Source organism: Plectropomus leopardus, chromosome 4 (genome assembly GCF_008729295.1).
Source record: "Plectropomus leopardus isolate mb chromosome 4, YSFRI_Pleo_2.0, whole genome shotgun sequence".
Classification (NCBI taxonomy): domain Eukaryota; kingdom Metazoa; phylum Chordata; class Actinopteri; order Perciformes; family Serranidae; genus Plectropomus; species Plectropomus leopardus.
In genome coordinates, this window is record NC_056466.1 from 6,964,693 (window position 1) to 6,985,315 (window position 20,623).

At 37.3% G+C, this 20,623-nt stretch overlaps 3 protein-coding genes and 1 pseudogene across 4 annotated transcripts; 3 read left to right on the plus strand and 1 right to left on the minus strand.

Annotated features, from left to right (window-relative positions):
- Positions 1–2,222: 2,222 nt before the first annotated feature.
- pold4 (DNA polymerase delta 4, accessory subunit) lies at positions 2,223–7,026 on the minus strand. 2 transcript variants are annotated; one of them, XM_042484284.1, is made up of 5 exons: positions 6,855–7,026; positions 5,190–5,305; positions 4,085–4,168; positions 3,626–3,737; positions 2,223–2,379 (listed from the first exon to the last, which is right to left on the minus strand). In XM_042484284.1, the coding sequence occupies exons 2-5, from the start codon at positions 5,293–5,295 to the stop codon at positions 2,355–2,357; spliced, it is 327 nt and encodes a 108-aa protein (XP_042340218.1). In that variant the 5' UTR covers positions 5,296–5,305; positions 6,855–7,026; the 3' UTR covers positions 2,223–2,354. The 2 variants fall into 2 exon arrangements, with proteins under 2 accessions (XP_042340218.1, XP_042340219.1); XM_042484285.1 differs by having other exon boundaries at positions 6,912–7,025.
- A 638-nt stretch (positions 7,027–7,664) lies between these two features.
- LOC121941487 lies at positions 7,665–10,442 on the plus strand (annotated as a pseudogene).
- A 1,045-nt stretch (positions 10,443–11,487) lies between these two features.
- Positions 11,488–13,969, plus strand: LOC121941483 (GTPase IMAP family member 4-like). The gene is made up of 2 exons (XM_042484279.1): positions 11,488–11,623; positions 12,410–13,969. Exons 1-2 carry the CDS (start codon positions 11,554–11,556, stop codon positions 13,501–13,503), a joined length of 1,164 nt encoding a protein of 387 aa, XP_042340213.1. The 5' UTR covers positions 11,488–11,553; the 3' UTR covers positions 13,504–13,969.
- A 2,290-nt stretch (positions 13,970–16,259) lies between these two features.
- On the plus strand, positions 16,260–19,904 carry LOC121941484 (GTPase IMAP family member 4-like). The gene is made up of 2 exons (XM_042484280.1): positions 16,260–16,348; positions 18,009–19,904. Exons 1-2 carry the CDS (start codon positions 16,327–16,329, stop codon positions 19,040–19,042), a joined length of 1,056 nt encoding a protein of 351 aa, XP_042340214.1. The 5' UTR covers positions 16,260–16,326; the 3' UTR covers positions 19,043–19,904.
- Positions 19,905–20,623: the final 719 nt, after the last annotated feature.

A 20,623-nucleotide genomic window follows, 5' to 3' on the forward strand; every position in this document is an offset into this window, starting at 1 on the left:
AGCTTCCTGGTGTGCGGATCTATATCTCTTTACACTTGTTCATCTTGGATCCAGCACCCACTAAGAGTCTCTTATTTTAAATTTCTCTTCAGAAATACTACAGGCCATGACAAAATGTAAATGCATCCTACAGGGATACTGAACTTGCTTTGCTTTGGAGCCAGTTTTGCAAAATGACAGGAGGCCAGTGGCCAGTTGCAGCAGCCGGAATACATGTTTCAATCATTTTATGTAATTGCTCAAACTTTATGGTATTTCTCAGACTGTACAGTGTTTCTAGGATTTAGGAAGTTTCTACGATTACAGGACATTCCTGGGATTTCAGAATATTTATATGATTTAAGGACATTTCTAAGACTAGGGTGTTTTATAGGATTTAGGATGTTTCTAGGATTTTAGGACATTCCTGGGATTTTAGGACATTTCTAGGATCTTATTTGGTTTTTAGGACTTTAGGACATTTCTAGAACTTTAGGATATTCCAAGGAATTTAGGATGTTTCTATGATTTCAGGACATTTCTAGGGTTGTAGGGCGTGTCTGTGATTTTATGACATTACTCAAATTTTAGGACGTTTCTAGGAATCTAGGACATTCCTCTGAATTTTGGATGTTTAAAGGATTTTAGGACATTTCTATGATTTTAGGACATAAGGGGCTGAGGTAATATCTCTGTCAGGAGATGTGGGTGACTGGCACTTTTTTCAAACAGGCTGTATTTTTATGCTGTTTAATCCACTCTGGCATCTAATGTATAATTTAGGTAGAAAAACAATTCCCAGTGTGAATCACTTGATTTTTATTTATTTATTTATGTAAATCAGAAAATGTTTAGGCGGCCACTCCTCATCCTGTTGGGGGTCAGATTTGGCCTGCATACATTGAATATCACTGATCTAAATGCTCACTCCATGACAGTTTCAGAGTATTTTACAAAAATTATTACATATTGGACGATCAGAACATGACATACATCTGTATTTCTTCTAATACCAACAAATAGGCCGATTGGACTTTTATTTTCAATAATTATCATCTGACTTCCCGTATCATCGCGGCTAATTTTCCACATTGACGCCGCTGCCCGTGATGAGAGTGATTAACGGTGTTTGGCAAAGAAGAAGTCCGACGAGATAAGAATGAACCAATCAGAAGCCCGGGAATCAAACTGACGCAACACATCCACGTATCAGCATTCAGAATACTTTCAAAATCCCGCCCACCAGAATCTTTTCCACAGAAGCGCCCGCCCCTGAATCCACATCTCAACCAATCAGCGGCCGGTGCGTCTGCTGTCGCTCAACGGGCCGACATGCGAACCAATCAGTTTTAAGCTTCAAGGGTTTGACGACACTGCAGACCAATCGAGTAGCGCTGGAGGCGGGATTTTACGTTTAAAGTGTAACTGGCAGCCCTCGTTTTCCTCCTGCTGTCCATCTGTCAAAAAACCCCAAAACAAAAAAAAAAAAAAAATAGTGGGCTTGTAATTATCAATAACATTTTCCAAATCAAATCTGCAGTAACCTCCACTATCAATACAGTTTTTTTAAATGCAAAGATACTTTTATTAATGTACAAAACTACGTTGTGGTCAACAAAAAAAAATAGTTGCAGTATGCAAAATGTGTGGTTTGAAAATGACAGAGGCATAACAACTTCGTTCAACATCTGCAGTGTCACAAAGACCGTTAAATTAAGGCTAATATTACCATAGCGAGCTAATGCTTGGCACGTCTTATTATACTGTTATGGCATTACAGTTGGTGAAAACTGCATAATGACTTGTTGAGGATGTCAAAGTATAGACTTGGGACCTCACTGTCTTGACTTGGGAGTATAGACTTGAGACTTACTTGTGACTTGCATAACATTGACTTGATCCGACCTCTGGAATCAGTTCCAATAACCCTGTTTATCACTTTATCCTCTAATACAGGGTAACAGAGATGCTTCATGAATGCTGAACTCCTTCCAAAATTTCCATCTCTTGGTAACATTGCAGAAAACATTCACCCACTCATTCTCCATCCTGTGGAGCTCAGAGCAAAATAGAGAAACTGTGCTAAGTTGGGTCAGTTATAAAAAGACGGAGGCAAATGTATGTCAGTGTGCAGACCACATGGGAGATGCCAGAGGGAGGCAAATTATGTGAATGTGTAACTCATTATCTTTCATGTCTCTTTCAACATTTTATCCATTAGAAAAAGACAGAGGAAGACAATATTTTGGTAAAATTATTATTCTTTTTTTAATAAAAAAGTAGTAGAGTGTCGAAGAGACAATGTGATACAAAATGCAAGAAAAAGCAAACAAAACTGGATGACATTTTTCCTGCTGTCTCTTAAAATGTCTTCCTCACAATGGGTATTCGCTCCACAGGCTGAAAGACAAAAAACACAATCAGTACCTACAAATCAAGACCAACTATATTATGTTATGAATGTGTAGCCCTATTTGCACAGGACCTGTATTACCTGGGGTGATAAAGAAATAACCAGCAGCGTTTGTGATTCATGTAGCGAATGAGATAAGCCAAGTCTACATTTTATCTAAATTTACTGACAATATCCCCTTTGAATGATGCGCGCAGTCATTTGTGAAAACGCCGCTGGCAGAATGCTAACCTCCTTTTTTGTGTGGATGTGGATTAGCAAACACAAACAATTCTGCTACAAATTGTCACCATCTCATCATCTTTCAAAATTTCCCTCTTTTGATTGATTTGAGCTTGCTTTTTGCACAAATAGATCTCCACGCTGTGTAGTGCAATGTGCCTCCTGCACCCAAAATGCTGTCAAAACTTTCATCTATACTTTACAAAGTAGCGTACATAATTCTTGAGCTGAGATGCAAATTTGCAGGGGAATCTTAATATCACAAGACCTTTGTGTTTGGCAAAATACGGTAGGTCATTTGCGGTAGAAACTTTATTTATCAAATTACGGACATGGCAGAGTCACCCAGGATTAAGATCACAGATGACTTCCACAATTATTTCAGATTACTAAAGGTTCTCCATTCTGCACAAATCGAGTGTGTGTCTCCAAAGCCCAAATACATTCTCCATGATGTAGTGAATTTAGTGACAGTAAAGGGCCGTCCACACCAAGCACTATAACCATAACCTTGATGTGAGCATCCACACTGATGGACGACAACATTCTGTAAACAGGGGCGCAGAGCATACGCTGCATGCTCCATACATCTTTTTCAACATAAAAACATATATTTTGTGGTCCAAATTAAATGTTAGGATCCATGTTGGATGAGACTTCTGAATAAGACAGATTCTGATTGGCTGTTGGAATTTCTATTAATTCCGAAACTGCTGTAGGAGTTATCCAAACGGTAATTTTTCTTGGTGTGAATGACCCTGAAGTGACATACTGTGTGGCAACTTGTGTTCATGCAAGTCTGCCATGTATCTCGGCTCATGAATTACACAACTGATATGCCGTCACATCTAAAATGCATTTGTTATTATTTGTATGGATTCTAGAGTCACAACACATCATACTGTAATGTAACATTTCTCATAAAATGTAATTGTATCGTTGTTATGGTGCAGGGTATGGGAATTATAAAGAAAACAAACCCAAAACTCTGGGGTTTTGTGTGTGTGTTACCTCTGGTTGTACTCGGAGTCAGTGTTTGTTTGCAGCAGCAGGTATCTGATCTCCTCAGGTGGGCTCAGACCATGAAGCTTTGCTCTCTCCCATCTCTGCAGCCTGCTGATACCTGGAGAGAGAGAGATGATGTGATAAATGATTCAGTGTTTTATGCGATTAAAAGCTGTTTTTTGCAACCACCATAACGTTACCTTTACTAAAAAGAGCCGAAAAAACATGAACATTGCGAAAAAACTGCAGCAATGCTGCTTTGTGCATAAAAATGACATACATGATGAAAACGCTTGGTAGATCACCTGCACTACATATTGTATAAATTTGTTCAAGTAGTTTGACTACTCAAAAATTCTAATCTTGTGCACTAATTCAAACCTTTGAATAATATTTAAGCTGACACCATTTCATCTTATTCCAGAGCCAAATATGCTTCAGTGTGTACACGTGTAGATGTGTTACCTGTGCAGGGCCCAAATCTCCAGTCCAGATCAAACTGTCTGAGCTTCTGCAGCTCCTCCTCTCGGAGCGTTAAAGTTTCAGTCTCTACTCCAGTAAAAAGATTCAGAGAGAATTCAAGTCACCAGAGTATCGGAGAAACCCAAACAGCCCTAACATTGAGAATATTAAACTGAAATCATCATAAATAAAATAACATTTGAACAGGGTTCCTACAACTTACGGAAAGTTGGATTTAAGACTTTTTTTTAACACCACTCAGAGTGGAATTCAACACTATTTTCACAATAACCCAAACTGAAGGAAAAAAAAACAAAATATGAACTGACATCCATTACTTAAAGTGGGGAACAATTTTTCCCATTTTTTTCTCAACATAAAGCATAACATTTTTGGTCAAGTTTAAAAAAAAAATCATTTGATTGGATGTTGCAAATATATAGGAGTGTTGTTGGTTCCTCTTTTCTGATTTGCAAGCTATTAGAGTTGGTGAATTATTTAAAAAAAAAAGAGAGATTTTACAATGCATTGTCAGAAAAAAACACATCTTAATATCCTTCTCATAATGTTTTGCATTTTTAACACGTTTTAATACCAATTATGGCCTAAATGAATTTAATGCCTTAGAAGACTTTTTAAGGATCTGCAGGAACCCTTTTAAAACTAAAAATCGAATTTTCTTTATAATGTTCAAAGCGTTTTTTTTTTAAAACAAAAACTATAGAATCTTCAATTACCAGTTATTTTAATTAACTCTGAATTAAGTAAAAACTGCTTTGTTATACATAATAGAGATTATAGATTAGAAATAGATTTTGCAGGGAATATACAGTATGTGTATCAGTAGAAGAATACCCTTAAAAGCTAGCTGGACCTAAAGGTATCACAAATGTAACTATAAAGCTATATGTATGAATATGAAAAATATATTTTAGCCTTCTTCTCCAATCTGTAGATACTGATTGGTCTTTGGATTTTATTGACTGTTTATAAAGTGATTTTTCAAACAAAGGATGCCTGTTTCACAGAGGGGAGATCAGAAACAACACAGAACACAGCTGCAATAATCAAAACTTGACCTCTATACAAACACTGTGCTGCTCTTCACCTTGCTGCTGTGGAGGAGGAGACGGCGTCTTTTCTCGTTTCACTCTCTTTCTTGCTTTCTTCACCACCTTGAATGAATCAGTTATCAGTCCGCGCTTGGTTGTCATGGTGACTGATCTGAAACATACATACAGGGATACACTTTACTGCATGATCGACACTGGTGTTCATAGTCTGGTGATTTTTTCCAACTGAATAATTTTATTACGAAAGAAAACTCTACACGCACAACAGAGAAGGCAACATTTTAAGGTCATGATTACCAATTGCCATTCTTTTCCAGGGTCTCTACAGATATATGATACTTAATAATGAATTTTAAGACATTTTTGAGATAAGATTTTTAAAAAAATTACCTTTTCTTGTAAAAGCATTGCAGGTTATTATAAAATTAAGACAGAAGATTTATTTATATTTATATATAAGATTTATTTGTAATTTTTTAAACAAAGTTTAAAAAACAAATTTGAAATTTGTCCTTGATCTTGCTACATCTTTAGAGTTGAGGGGTGAGTTGATTAAAAAGTTGGTTAAATTTCAAAAAATGTACTTATTTTTTGACAACAATACAGTAAAAGCTTAGAAAATGTTTTTGACAATATGGGTCCACACAAGTTAAAATGCAGTTGTATTTAATGACATAGCAGGCTAAATATGTCTAAAATTGTATTTAAGACATTTACAAACTTTTATATGGCTTGCAAACACACTGTAAGATTTGTCTGCTGCACAAAAATGAGGGGGGCTGTAGAGATAACAATGCAAATATTTAGTAATAGCCCGTTTGCAGCTCCAGTGAGAGAATCTGCCAAATCTTCGATTTGACTACATCTAAAATGTACCAATAATTCATATTTATTCCAATTAAACTCACATAATTTCACATTATGAGGGATATTATTTGTTGCTAACTCATTACAGTCACTTACTAGTGCTGGCAACATATATTTAACATTTTTTATTTGAATTTACATAGCAGGCTCTACTTGTCAGTGAGTATGTTTTGATAATTTTGCTTCAAACCATTTACTATAAACTCTCATGAATAGCTGAACATGTTTGGACAAATGCTCTTCTACTGCTCATAACTTTCAAAATAAAAGCAGTGCTAAAAAATAGTAAACTACAATTTTATTTGATAGTTCTGATACAGCGTCAATCATATATGTAAATAGCTATGCATAGTTTGTAATTACAAACAGTTGAAATGACAAAACTCTTCAGGAAGTTGCGCTTTGACATGGCCAACCAAAGTTCCATTTAAAAATAAGGTTATTTAAGTTGATATACACATGAAGAAAATAAGTAAGCGGTGGGATAATTTATTTTAATGTTTACGAATATTGACGATTTCATCATGAATTCGGCACGAACAAATAAAAGCTATATTAATTAAAACGTGAACCACTATCTTATGAAGCCATCGCTTGCCCCTGCTGCCACGCCTTTCCTCTTCTACAAAAATGATACAGTTGTTTGGTTGGAAAGACGTGTTACAACAACTTAGCAATCATCCATCAGCACCGTTGCTCTAATATATTTCAGACGACTTTATGAAAACAGGCAGAAGAGTCGCAGTATAAGCGTTATTTATGAGAGCTGCAGGAAACATTTTTCATTACAAGATATTAAATAATATAAACGTTTTTCAGCGTGCGTCACTTGCCGTTCAGCTGTTTTCTCCGATTTTCCAAAGTCTTCTCTCCCGGTCTGTTAAACTTACCTGGTTATTTAAACTATCAAAGCTCCGCCAGATTTATCGCCCCGTTCAAAATATTTTCTCCTCATTCAGTCTGCAGAAAAACCAGTCAACCAAAACAATGACGTCTTCTTCTTCCGTCACTTCCGGTGGGCTCGAGACTGTTGGGCTCTTTGCTGCCGCCTGTCGTCACTTTAGGTAAGTACATTAAAAACCAAATCACTATTGAATTAGCACCTTAACCTCAGGGTGTTTGGTTTGTTTGTAGATATAGTATTTAGTCAAAAGTACGACTAATTAAATATACAATAGCAATGGTAAAAAATATATTTAAAGATCCTCTTCTTGAATTTTATACATGGCCCAGCCATATACTAAAGTTTTGGCCCAGTCTTGTTTCATAAGATTTCGCATCCCAGGGCAAACAGGTGGAAAAGGCTCAAGAAGCACATTTTAAAGTACACTGGGTGAAAACACACTGTATGAATTCATTTAGAATACTTGTTGTCACATGGTGATTATGGTGAGGACTTACTCATATAAAGCTTATCTTGTTCTCTTTGTTAAACCAAGGCTATATATACTCATCCGAAGTTGCTAAAGACTGTGTATTTTGTTTTAAATATATTCTCATGTATACCCCACTCATAACAGATTTCCTCCTGTAACTGTAAGTTATAGAGATTCAGTTTCATTCTGACTTTGTGGGTGTGGTGTGGTGTAAACTCAAAGGAGCTGCAGCTGATACATTTGAATCTCTGCTTTCGCTTCAGCTGTAGTCTACTCTGAACTCTTTAACCTCAGCATGGCCAACCACTATTACAACCCATACATGGCCAGCAACTTTGGTAAGTCATGATACTGTATTCATGTTTTAAAGTACAGCTGTTTTACTGTTGTATAATAGTAAGTTCATGAATAATACTTCTGTGGCTCTTATAAACTTGTTTTGTTTTATTTTATTTTATTTGTTTTTGCACTTAATCGTGACCTGACTCATTTAATACTGAGTATCCACTGATACTGAGTTTTGAACCGATACTTTTCCTTTTTCCTAGACAATACAGCTACACAGGGCACACTTCAAGTACTTAAAATGTATTAAAATCAAACCAGTGTATATGAAGTTGCACCTACTGTTTACATCCACATGTAAAAACATGGGTGCTTCACACACACTGCACCTTAGATAACAGCAAAAGGCAGGAGACTCACACTGTCCTAATATGAATTAAATGCTAATAACTTTGGTAAATACCATAAATAAACAGTCTCATAGAGAATTTTGCTGTTGTTTATGGTGAATGGTGTTTCCCCGTTTGCTTTTACAATTGACTATACATAAAAATAGAAGATGCGTACCCATTCACCCCAGCTGTGCTTAAGTGAAGCAAAAATATCCCAGATATGGTCGTTGCCATCTTGCTCTGGTGACGGCATTCGGAGCCAGCATCTGCACAGTAGCAAATCTGCACAGGGGAGGAGATTGGGGGTTTCTGCCATCTGACCAATCATGAGCAGCCCCATTAAATTCCAGCCTATGGATTGGCTGTCACTGCTATCAATAATGGGGGCAAATCCCCTTTTTGTAGAACTGAGTAACTTATTAAAACCAAACCAAACCAAACGTCATAAAAACAATCAATTGAACAAACATCAAGGTGATGAGAACGACCTTCCGAGACAGACATCTTTGGGAAAAATGTACTTGGCATGTATTTTGAGCTTTTACTTTGGCCTATAGCTCTTTCACGAACATGGAAGGGTGCTCCATGTTAGTGATGGGCTGTCATGCTGTCCATCCCTTTATACAGTCTCTGGCTCTAGCACACACAGAGTAGATAATGGACAAACAGACGGCATATAAGCTGGACAGTTGACGACGGCTGCGCTCTTTAACGTCAATGTTTCTTTCCTTTTATCTTAATTAAGTGTAATGTATGTGCAACCTGATACAGATTCTTACTCATTGTGACTCAATTCTCTACACAGGATATTCTGGACAAAATAATCAGGAGCTGAGGATAGTGCTGATGGGGAAGACTGGAACTGGAAAGAGTGCATCTGGAAACACCATTCTGGGACGACAGTGCTTTAAATCCAAGTTCAGTCCAACCTCTATGACTGTAGACTGTTCCCTGGGCAAAGCTGTGGTGGACGGGCAACAGGTTGCTGTTATCGACACACCCGGGCCTGTTTGACACCAGATTTGGTATGGATAAAACAACTAAAGATATCAGCCAGTGCATCTCTTACACTGCTCCTGGACCCCATGTGTTCCTGGTGGTCATTAAACTGGGCCGATACACCGACGAGGAGAAGCAGACGGTGCAAAGGATTCAAGAAATCTTCGGCCAGGCTGCAGACAGATACAGCATGGTTCTCTTCACTCATGGTGACCAACTTGAAGGAAATCCAATTGAGGAATTCTTGGCTGAAAGTCCAGACCTGCAGGAGCTCGTGGCCAGATGTAATGGCCAGTACCACGTCTTCAACAACAAGAACAAAGATCGTTCTCAGGTCACTGAGCTGTTTCAGAAGATCAGAAACATAGCCCAGAAGAACGGAGGAAGCCACTACACCAACGAGATGTTCCAAGAGGCTGAGAGGAAAATCCAAGAGGAGAAACAACGCATCCTGAGAGAGAAAGAAGAGCAAAATCGCAGAGAAAGAGAGGAAATGGAGAGGAAAATGAAAGAAAAATATGAAGAAGAAATGAGGAAAATAAATGAACAAATCCAGGCTGAGAGGGAGAGGGAGAGAAGAGAGAGAGAGGAGGAGAGGATTAGGGAGAGGGAGAGGAGGGAGAGGGAGATGGAGAGGGAGAGAGAGCAAAGAGAAGCAGAGAGGAGGAGAGAGGAAGAGGAGAGACAGAGGCAGCTTGAAATTATGATGAGACAGTTAGCAGAACAGCATCAAAGAGAACTAGAAGAGCAGCGAGAGAAAGGCTGAGAAGGCAGGCAGAAGAGGAGGAGGAGGAGTCAGATAATGATTGCACAATTCTTTAATTTGATTTTCAAGCCTTTGTATTTGAAGTGACACTGTTTAACTATTTAAATTTCTCAGATAAAAAAAAAAAATTGAACCTCTTTCCCAGCATGGGATGGTACAAATTTATCAGCCACCCCAAGTTGACAAGTCAAATGATGTTGCCATACATCATCACCAATAACGACGATTAAGTACTGTAATGGCTACCGCTGTAAAGCTGACAAATGACTCAAGACAACACATACTTTATGAATACCTGAGGGGAAATTGAATTTTTTCACTCTGTTGTCACATAAGCTGGCCTCATAAACCTTTCTGATAAAAAGGACAGAGTGACAACATTTTCCTGCAACTGGAACAAAAAACAAACAGAGATTTGGTCTCTCTTGTCATCAGACACAAGCTTGCTGGCCTTTTCTTCTGAAAGGCTGGCCGAATGGTGAGGGGTGAAAACTCATGTTTGTCATCTCCCTCGTCATGGAAAGTGCAATTATGAAATAAAAAGTCATTTGAAAAATTAAAAAGAAAGAAATTATAATAATGACAATAGTTAAACAAAAAATAAATCCCAGGCTAAAAATGAAAGGGGAAAAAATAGCAGTAATGAATTGAGTCGTAGTAAGGCTTGATTTTTAAAAAATAATTTCTGGTACATTTTTATATATTTCATTCTGTTTATTCAAAAATGAATATTGATTCAAAATTGTGTGATTTTTTTAGAAAATGTTGGCTGTTACGGAGATTTCAACCATTTCCGCAAGAGGAAAACAGTTGTTTTATTTGCTAATTCAGTGTTAGTATTTGTGCTCAGTAGTGTTTTGAAAATATAACCTAAATCAGGGGCCGGTTATGAAGGAGACAAATTCTCATTGTCTTTATTCTGATTAATATATGTGTTTACTGTGTGTGATGTGTATTAATTAGCTTTTGAGTCTGTGTTGACAATTATGACGTTAATGGCCTGCTTTGGCAGTTTTTTCCACTTTGTATGCTATACAGCATCTCTACAATCTATAATATGTAATTTTCAGGCATTTTTATGTAAAGTAAAAAAAAATTGAAATTTGCTGACATACTGTACTATGGCATTTTCTGCCATTTTTTTTTGACATCCTAGATTGTGATGTTTTTTTATCTGTTTTTTCTCACTTTTTCTTCTTTGTATCTATGACGCATCTCTACAAGCTATAATAAGTTGTTTTTTCATGACATTTGGCTGACATACTATACTGTTGCTTTTTATATGGCATTCGTTTAATTTTTAAGTAATGGCATATGGGGGACATGTTGTGACACCCCCCCCCCCACCCCCCCCCCCCCCTTCTTTTCTGAAAACAGCTAAAGGTTAAACATATAAAAAAAAAACTCTGGGTGCAGACAGAGTGTATTAATTCATTTAGAATAACTATCTCTCTCTGTTAAACCAAGTATATATATACTAATTCAAAATTCACAAAGACTGTATATTGTGTTTTTTGTCATGTATATAACTTGTGTTAAAAATAAAAATTACATAACTACCAAAAGCTTTAGCTTCAGTTTCCCTTTAACTGAAGGCATCTCTTTGTGGGTGTGGTTTATTTCATTTTAAGAGGAGCTGCAGCAGACACACAGGCTGAAATCATTTGTGCTCGCTCCAGTTGCAGTATCTACCTTTAACCTCTTTAACCTCAACATGACCAGCAACTATTACAACCCGAACATGACAGGCAGCTACTACAACCCAAACATGACCGGCTATTTAGGTAAGTCATGACACAATATCCTTGTTTTAAAGTAGTGCTATTTTACAGTGTATAACAGTGCTCACAGCTGACAGTTGGCTGGGTAGAGCTGCAAATAGGTCTACATTTTTTTCTGTCATAACCTTTAGTTTCAAGATCATGATCTGGCTACAAATTCTGGAGTATTTCATACAAGGCTCCTGCAGTTTAACAAATTTTGAATGCCACTTGAAATGTAATTTATCACCAAATTTCATAACAACTAAAACTGAATAAGTAAAAAACAAAACCTGAACCAACATCAATTAGGTTAGGAAAAATTTTGTCAAAAATGTTTAATTGTTACGTAAAATATAACCCCACCCCCAGTTAAGTTGTTGGATGACCTACTTTAAATGCTGAAAAATCTAAACAGACAAAGAAAAAAAAACCCTCCTCCTGGGTGCGGTGGAGATGCAAGTAGAACAGAACTGGAGTATGCGGGGTGGTTTTTTGGCGGGTTTACTTTACTAACTTTTGTTGTTGGTTCCATTGTCCTGATCTACCTGATATTAACCCATTCAGCCATTCAGTAAAATTAATTGAAAAAAATGTTGTCAATTATGTTAAAGTAAAATTAACTAGATTAAAAAATAAATAAGTAAAAATCCTACTTACTTTCTCCAAAACTTCTTAAAATGCTTTTAAAAGATTGATTCAAGACATTTTAATAACAGTTTTGAGGCTTTTTTTAAGTTAGTTAATGCCAGTTGTGCTCTGAAAAATCTATGTCTATAGTTCATCATTGCAACTCATTCTTCTACACAGGACATACCATACATAATAACCAAGAGCTGAGGATAGTGTTGGTGGGGAAGACTGGAATTGGGAAGAGCGCCACAGGAAACACCATTCTGGGGCAACCCTGCTTTGACTCCAAGTTCAGTCCGATGTCTTTGACCGTGAACTGTTTCAAGAGCAAAGCTGTGGTGGACGGGCAACTGGTTGCTGTTATCGACACCCCGGGCCTGTTTGACACCAGATTTGGTATGGATAAAACAACTAAAGATATTTGCCAGTGCATCACTTACGCTGCTCCTGGACCCCATGTGTTCCTGGTGGTCATTAAACTGGGCCGATACACCGACGAGGAGAAGCAGACGGTGCAAAGGATTCAAGAAATCTTCGGCCAGGCTGCAGACAGATACAGCATGGTTCTCTTCACTCATGGTGACCTCCTTGAAGGAAATCCAATTGAGGCATTCTTGGCTGAAAGCCCAGACCTGCAGGAACTCGTGGCCAGATGTAATGGCCAGTACCACGTCTTCAACAATAAGAACAAAGATCGTTCTCAGGTTACTGTGCTGCTCCAGAAGATCAGAAACATAGCCCAGAAGAACGGAGGAAGCCACTACACCAACGAGATGTTCCAAGAAGCTGAGAGGAAAATCCAAGAGGAGAAACAACGCATCCTGAGAGAGAAAGAAGAGCAAAATCGCAGAGAAAGAGAGGAAATGGAGAGGAAACTAATAGAACAATATGAAAAACAAATGAAGAAAATGAATGATCAGATGCAGGCTGAGAGGGAGAGGGAGAGAAGAGAGAGAGAAGAGGAGAGGAAGAGGGAGAGAGAGGAGATGACCGAGGAGAGGAGGAGGGAGAGAGAGGAGAGAAACGCAGAGAGACAGAGAGAGAGAGAGGAGAAAGAAAGGGAGATGACAAACATGATGAACCAAATGAAGGAGCAGCATGACAGACAACTGAATGAGGAAAGAGAAAGGATGCAGGCAAAGCAGGATAATGAGGCCAGAGTCGAAGCTGAGGGGAATAATCCTTTATATCATGTGATAAAAGCTGCTGAAATGGTCGTTGCAGGAGTTAAAGAATTTGGAAAGGCACTTGGGAAGTTTTTCAGACTTTGAGTAGCTCAGGCAGTTTAGGAACCCTCAAGACTCTCCCATAAACAGTGCGCTTTAAAATAAATATATGAAAATATGTGTCATCTGCAGATCTATAATCACACTTTACTGTATTTGTTCAAGTAGAGCTATATTCTGAAGGTTAGTGAGGCTTAGTCGCTCATCATATTAGACTCTCAGGTTGCCATGTAGCGTTCTTTTTGTATGCTTTTTTGAATATAACCGAAGGGGAAATTCAGTGTTTCTATTTTACAGTATGGATTGTTACATATCACACATCATATCTCAATCTGTGTTTACATTAAATGACCTTTTTATGTTTTCAGTCTTTTTTTATGTAAAAACTGAACAAATTGACAGAATTACATTCTTGGGAATTGTGTTTTGAAGTATTTTATGTGACAAATACATAAACGGATCATATTTTTGTGTGCTTAACTGAAAATAAAGATGTGGTGCCAAAATTGAACTTTTGTCAAAGTATTTATTAACTGTTTAACTAAGAGTCTGAGGTCTTCATGTCACACACTACTTTATATGAAACAGTACTTCCTCACCAGCCCTGTGTCCTAGAAATCAGGGGAGACTGGGGTTGGTTGGCACACAGCTGAGGTCCCAGAAACATAAATGCAACATCAAGACGTTTTCTTTCTTGATCTGCACTCATCTACTAGTAAAACTTCTGGAAGTTACCAGTTTTTGGGGATAAGGGTAACATTTCAGTTTTATATTTTTGAAAGACAAAGGTGATCTTTTGACTGAACATGTCATAAAGCTGTGTCAGATAGAGAAAATTTGGAAATGTGTTTTTTTGTTGTTGCAGACAAAAGAACCTGTTAGGGTTTGAGTTTGAATTTGAATGTCTGTGATGGGTGACGGTAGCTGGTGAACATATTTTATCAATAAGTTGGGTCAAATTAGATAAACAGGAAGTGAGATAACTTTTAAAACTGCAACTGAGGACCTGGATTTGACATAGACAGCCACACCAACTCCTCCGCCCACCCTGTCACATCTAAATAAATGATAGTTATTAATAGCTACTTTTGTATCGCTGATAACTTTTCTTTCACCATGATTCGGTAATAACAAGAATATCATGTAAGGACTGAGATATTAAAACACCAATGTGGTCCATTTTGTATTCTTTTGTTATAAGCTTCTGACATTTAAATGCAGTATTTTTGAAAGATTACAACTGTTTTCAAGAAATAAAAATCATTGTTTGTCTTATGCAAACTGCATGGAAGGAAACGTGTTATAGTTCCCTGCAGTCTACCTATAAAAGGTTTTTAATGTGACAGTAGTCCTATTTCAGATTCTCATTTTGCTTTTACTTTTGCGATCTTCTTTTTCTTCTTCTTTATACAGAAATGACATTGTTGGAGGGAGCAAACACGACTAATTTACATTATTAGGGATTATTATCGGCTATATTTGGTGAGCACTGTGTATAATTTCAGCAGCTCTCCCATTTCATACTATAATTGGAGAGCTGCTGTGTAGTGTCTCTGCAGCATTTCTTATACGTGGGCTGATTTCTTGTAAATGGAGGAGGGAGGGGGAGCAAAGCCAAGCATTCTGTGTACAAAGCAAGGCTGCAGACTGACGCTGTTGTACAGCACAGGTGCACAGAACTGACTTAACATCAATCATGTTTGTCTTTTGTGCATTAACTCTCCTCATTTAAAAAAATTCTGAAGTCTTTGAGTTTGCAACAGTAAGAAAGGTGTACATTTTGAAAGAATTAACAGGGACTTTCCAAGAAATATAAGGGCTGTAGTCAAACTGAAAGCAGAAGCAAAGACAGTGTAAAAATGTTTGCCAAAGTTAAAGATATATTTAAGACTGCCATTGTGAGAAGTGATCACATGTTAAGAGAACTGCAGGGACATGTCTAGAAGCTCTAACAGAAAGCAAAAGTGTAGGAGCTAAAAGGGCTTTTATTCTAACAGAAAGCAAAAGTGTAGGATCTAAAGGGCTTTTATTCTAACAGAAAGCAAAAGTGTAGGATCTAAAGGGCTTTTATTCTAACAGAAAGCAAAAGTGTAGGAGCTAAAGGGCAAAAGGACTGAGACAGATTTTTTTTGTTAAGGTAGAGGATATATTTAAGACTAACAGGGAGAGATGTTTACATGCTGAGAGATTTGTGGGGACATTCCTAGAAGCTAAAGGGCTAAAGTCAAAGTGAAAGCAGAAGTAAGGGCTGAGACAATGAAGAAATGTTTGCTAAAGCAGAAGGAATATTAAAGACTGCAACAGTAAGAGACGTTCACATGTTAAGAGAATTGCAGGGACATTCATAGCAGCTAAAAGGTTTTATTCAAACTGAAAGCAGAAGTAAGGGCTGAGACAATGAAGAAATGTTTGCTAAAGCAGAAGATATATTTAAGACTGCAACAGTGAGAGACATTCACATGTTAAGAGAATTGCAGGGACATTCCTAGAGGCTAAAGGGCTTTTATTCTAACAGAAAGCAAATGTTAGGATCGAAGCAGATAAGTTTGTTAAAGGAAAATATATTCATAAACCAACTAACTTGTAATGAATGTTAAAGAGAACATGTCTGGTAATGGGAAAAAATGCAGATATGATGTGATAACATTCACAAACAGCCCAGAGCCCATACATAATGTAACAAAGATGGAGAGAGTAATAACTATATAAATAGTCAGTTGCTGTTTCATTGTGATATCAGATATGCGCAGAAGACTGGGTGGGGTTTGGTGCACTGGAGAAGTATAAAGAGGAGCAGCAGCACAAGGGTTTAAAACTCAGCACACTCACTCCAGCAGCCGCAGCTACTCCACCGTAAATAGCCCCAACATGGACAAGAAACAAAGCAATGGTAGGTCATGATACTGAGTTATTAGTTATTTTACTGTTAACAAACAATGAAATTATAATGAATCTTTACTAATTATTTACTAACATTTATATTTTAGCAGTATATTGCTGAACAATTTTACATTTTACATACTACGTCAAGTATTTGTTAAGGATTACCGACTGATTTTTAAACCTTTTAAATTTTTGTTAATGGTTATTTAACCGTTAAGAAATAATGACATTACAATTAATAATGGCTAGTAATGCTTAGTAATGCTATAAATGTTCAGGCTGTTCTCATGCACTGCTGGTACACTTTTCTACAAAAAGTAATGCACTAAAATATGTCTGTATTCCTCGTAATGATGAGCCAATAATTTGTGATCAAAGCGCTGACGGGAGTAGAGAAGGAAGTGCTGCATAATGAAGCAGGTGGTGGATAGGTCAATAAACATAGGACTTTCCTGGGGACTTTTCCCGTGTTACGAGTTTTATCCTTATGCTCCATGTCGTACTTTCTGGTTTTGGTGTATTTCTGGGGCAGTGTTACAGCGCCACTTACAGGCCTGGCATATAAACTACAGCGTTTTCAGTGGATTTGTATGGACAAACACATTTCTTGAGACTATTCCTTGTTTATGAAAAACTTTTTTAAAACAAAAAAGAAATAGATCGGTTCCATCTCCGTGTAGACATGGCCTTGGGCTCATCTTAAGGTACGTCCTCAACATGTTTCTTGTCCTAAACCTAACCATATTTACATTCATTACGTAACTTGAGGTTAAAGACATAATGTCATCAGTGGGGAACTAATTCGTAGGATATTATACAAACTCCAATGTTTCAGTTTTCATTGTATATAATATCATCCGTTGTATGAGGATACCTAAAATTCGTATGCAATTTTAACAGTTTAGTGTTGCCCACATTGTAACATTACAGGGTTGGTTTCTTGATTGCAGCCTTCTTATATCAACATATCCTCATACAACATTTCGTATTATATCCTTTAAGTTTGCACCCCACGTATGAAGTTGTGTAAAATACATATTTAACGTAAAGTTACTGTGGTTGGGTTTAGGAAAAAAAACAGGTTCATGACTTATCATAAAATTACTCAAAGTTTAGATGGTAACAAACAGCAGTCTCCTAGGAAAAGTCCTGCGGTTAAATGACATACAACATGGAAATTGCTTTCTTATTTACTCTCGTATATGCATTGGTCACGTTATCACAGCCTTCCTGCGTACATGAGTTATATACGCATAAGTGGCTAATGATTACATGGGATATGTATAAATTTTGGTGCTTTACTTTTCATTAAAAAAAACACAGAGCTTGCATGAGAACAGACCTATTAGTCAATATTTAATCTGCAACGTTTTGGCGCATTTAAACTATACTTTAAATATCATAAATATATGGTAAATTGATAGAGTCATTTCTTTTGTCATGGTGAAATTTCACAGATACAAGTAGTTAGTCATACTCTGGAGTACTTGCAGAGAGCTGGTACTTCCATTCTTTTATATACAAAGTCTCCCCCATGCTATCCATTTGTTGTATTATAGTTGTATTAAATAGAATAAATCTACACCCCTGTTTCCTTAAATTCTTTACAACTGCATAATTACTTGAAGCGCAGAAACGTATGTAATTTTAATTATTCTTTTATACAGGGCCCCTAATACAGAATAATGAGGAGCTCAGGATAGTGATGGTGGGGAAAACTGGAATTGGGAAGAGCGCCACCGGAAACACCATTCTGGGGCGACCCTGCTTTGAATCCAAGTTCAGTGCAAAGTCTATGACTATAGACTGTTCCAAGGGCAATACTGGGACGGATGGGCGACGGGTTGCTGTTATCGACACCCCAGGCCTCTTTGACACCAGGTATGGCATGGACAAAACAACTAAAGATATCAGTCAGTGCATCTCTTACGCTTCTCCTGGACCCCATGTGTTCCTGGTGATCATCAGACTGGGCCGATTCACTGACGAGGAAAAGAAAGCGGTGCAACGGATTCAAGAAATCTTCGGTGAGGCTGCAGACAGATACAGCATGGTTCTCTTCACTTATGGTGACCTTCTTGAAGATACAACTATTGAGGAATTCTTGGCTGAAAGTCCAGACCTGCAGGAGCTCGTGGCCAGATGTAATGGCCAGTACCATGTGTTCAACAACAAGAACAATGATCGTTCTCAGGTTACTGAGCTGCTCCAGAAGATCAGTAATATAACCCTGAAGAACGGAGGAAGCCACTACACCAATGAAATGTTCCAAGAGGCTGAGAGGAAAATCGAAGAGGAGAAACAACGCATCCTGAAAGAGAAAGAAGAGCAAATACGCAGAGAAAGAGAGGAATTGGAGAGGCAAATACAGGAGAAATATGAAATACAAATGCAGAAAATTAGTCAACAACTCCAGGCTGAGAGAGAGAAGGAGAGAATTGAGAGAGAGGAGGAGAGGAAGAGGGAGAGGGAAGAGATGAATGAGGAGAGGAGGAGGGAGGCAGAGGAGAGAAATGCAGAGAGACAGAGAGAGAGAGAGGAGAAACAAAGGGAGATGACAAACATGATGAACGAATTAAACGAAAAGCATGCAAGGGAACTGAGAGAGGAACAAGAAAGATTGAACCAAAGGCATCTGGCTGGCGCTAGATTTCAAGCTGAAAGGTCAAATCCTTTTGCATTGCCTTGTGTCATCTTGTAAATGGTTCAGTGAAATCAACTCGTTTACTGTTCATAACCTCAACGGAGATAGAAAAGTTCACCAGTTTCACTTTTTAGGAGCTATTAATCATCCATTTAAATCATGGAACTTAAAATCATAACTTGACTGAATGTTCTACTAAGTGCTGATAATGGTAATCAAAGTAAGTTTGCTGTTAGCTGCTGTAACTGCTGTAACATTTTCCTAAATGTACTGCATTTTGGTTTGATTTTCACCAGGCACCCTTTAGTTCTTTAATTTGAAATGAGTCACATGATGGAAGTAGTTACAGTATGTCTGTTATGTATTTTTATTAACCTCTGTATGTGTTCTCCTTTTATTGGATGATGATTGATCACTCATTGCATCACATTTACTTAAAGGCAGAAGGTTGAGTCCTTCATTAGCTCACACTGATGCCTTGAGTTTATTTTCACTTTCATTTTAATTAAACCTTAATTAAAACTGGATTTCTGTTATTTGTTTGACAATACATTTTTGTGAGAAATGTGTCAAGGTTACATGGATTTTATGCTAAAAGTAAGCTAGTTGGTACAGAATTTTAATGAGTTGTTTCTTTCTTTAAGAAAGAAGGGTACGTGTGGATGCAGAGTTTTAATGTTACTCAGCTGTTACAGGATGAAGTTCTACAATTGTTTTTTAACAACTGATAACTGCCATACACCTGAAAGTTTAGAGAGTGCTTGCATTTCTTAACAGTGTAAGTTGACTGGGGAACCTTGTTGCATGTCATGTTTTCCTCTGTTTGCCCCATAATTTCTGGTGAGGTATCTTATGCGTGGCATGGAATAAAGGCAACTAATTCTCAAAAATAAAAAATAAAATAATTTAGATTAAATTATACATGCTTGTGATCTCATTTATTGTCTTTTTGAAGCATGTTTTTGTTTGAGGAAAAAGAGTATTGTTTACAAACATCAGACAATATTTTCCTTTAAAACATCCCCCATACTGCCTATACAAAATAATATATAATAAAATATCTGTACAGCAAATAATGCCAAATTAAGTAGAAAAATAACAAACACACACATAGATACAAAAGTATAAAATACAATAAAACATAAATAGGGTATACAGATTAACATTTCACATATAAAACAATATTTACATACATACTTAAAAACAAATGAATATAATATGCAGATGTTCATAGGCTTATTTACCTTTGGTTCTTATCACTACACTGTGGTGTGTCCAGCTTAATTTGGGGAAAGATTTTTATCACACTGCATTTTATTATTAGTATGCCAAAACACCATCCATCTCAAAGCAGCATAGAAGACAGAAGTATAATTACTAGCTCCCTTACTGGCGCCTCTGGAAAAAATAATTGCTGGCTGACATTACTATATTCAAGGAAATCACAGACATCTTACCTGCTCCTCTTTTGCATTTTAAGCTCTTTTAACCCTGCATTTTCTTCCACCTACTCCTGTCTGACTCATGGATGTATTATAAGGAAGTCTGTCTGGATTTCATGTATTTCCTGCTTGACCTCTGACAAACAGGAAACAAATGGTCTACATGATGGACCGATCCACTTTTGGGGGCGGTGAT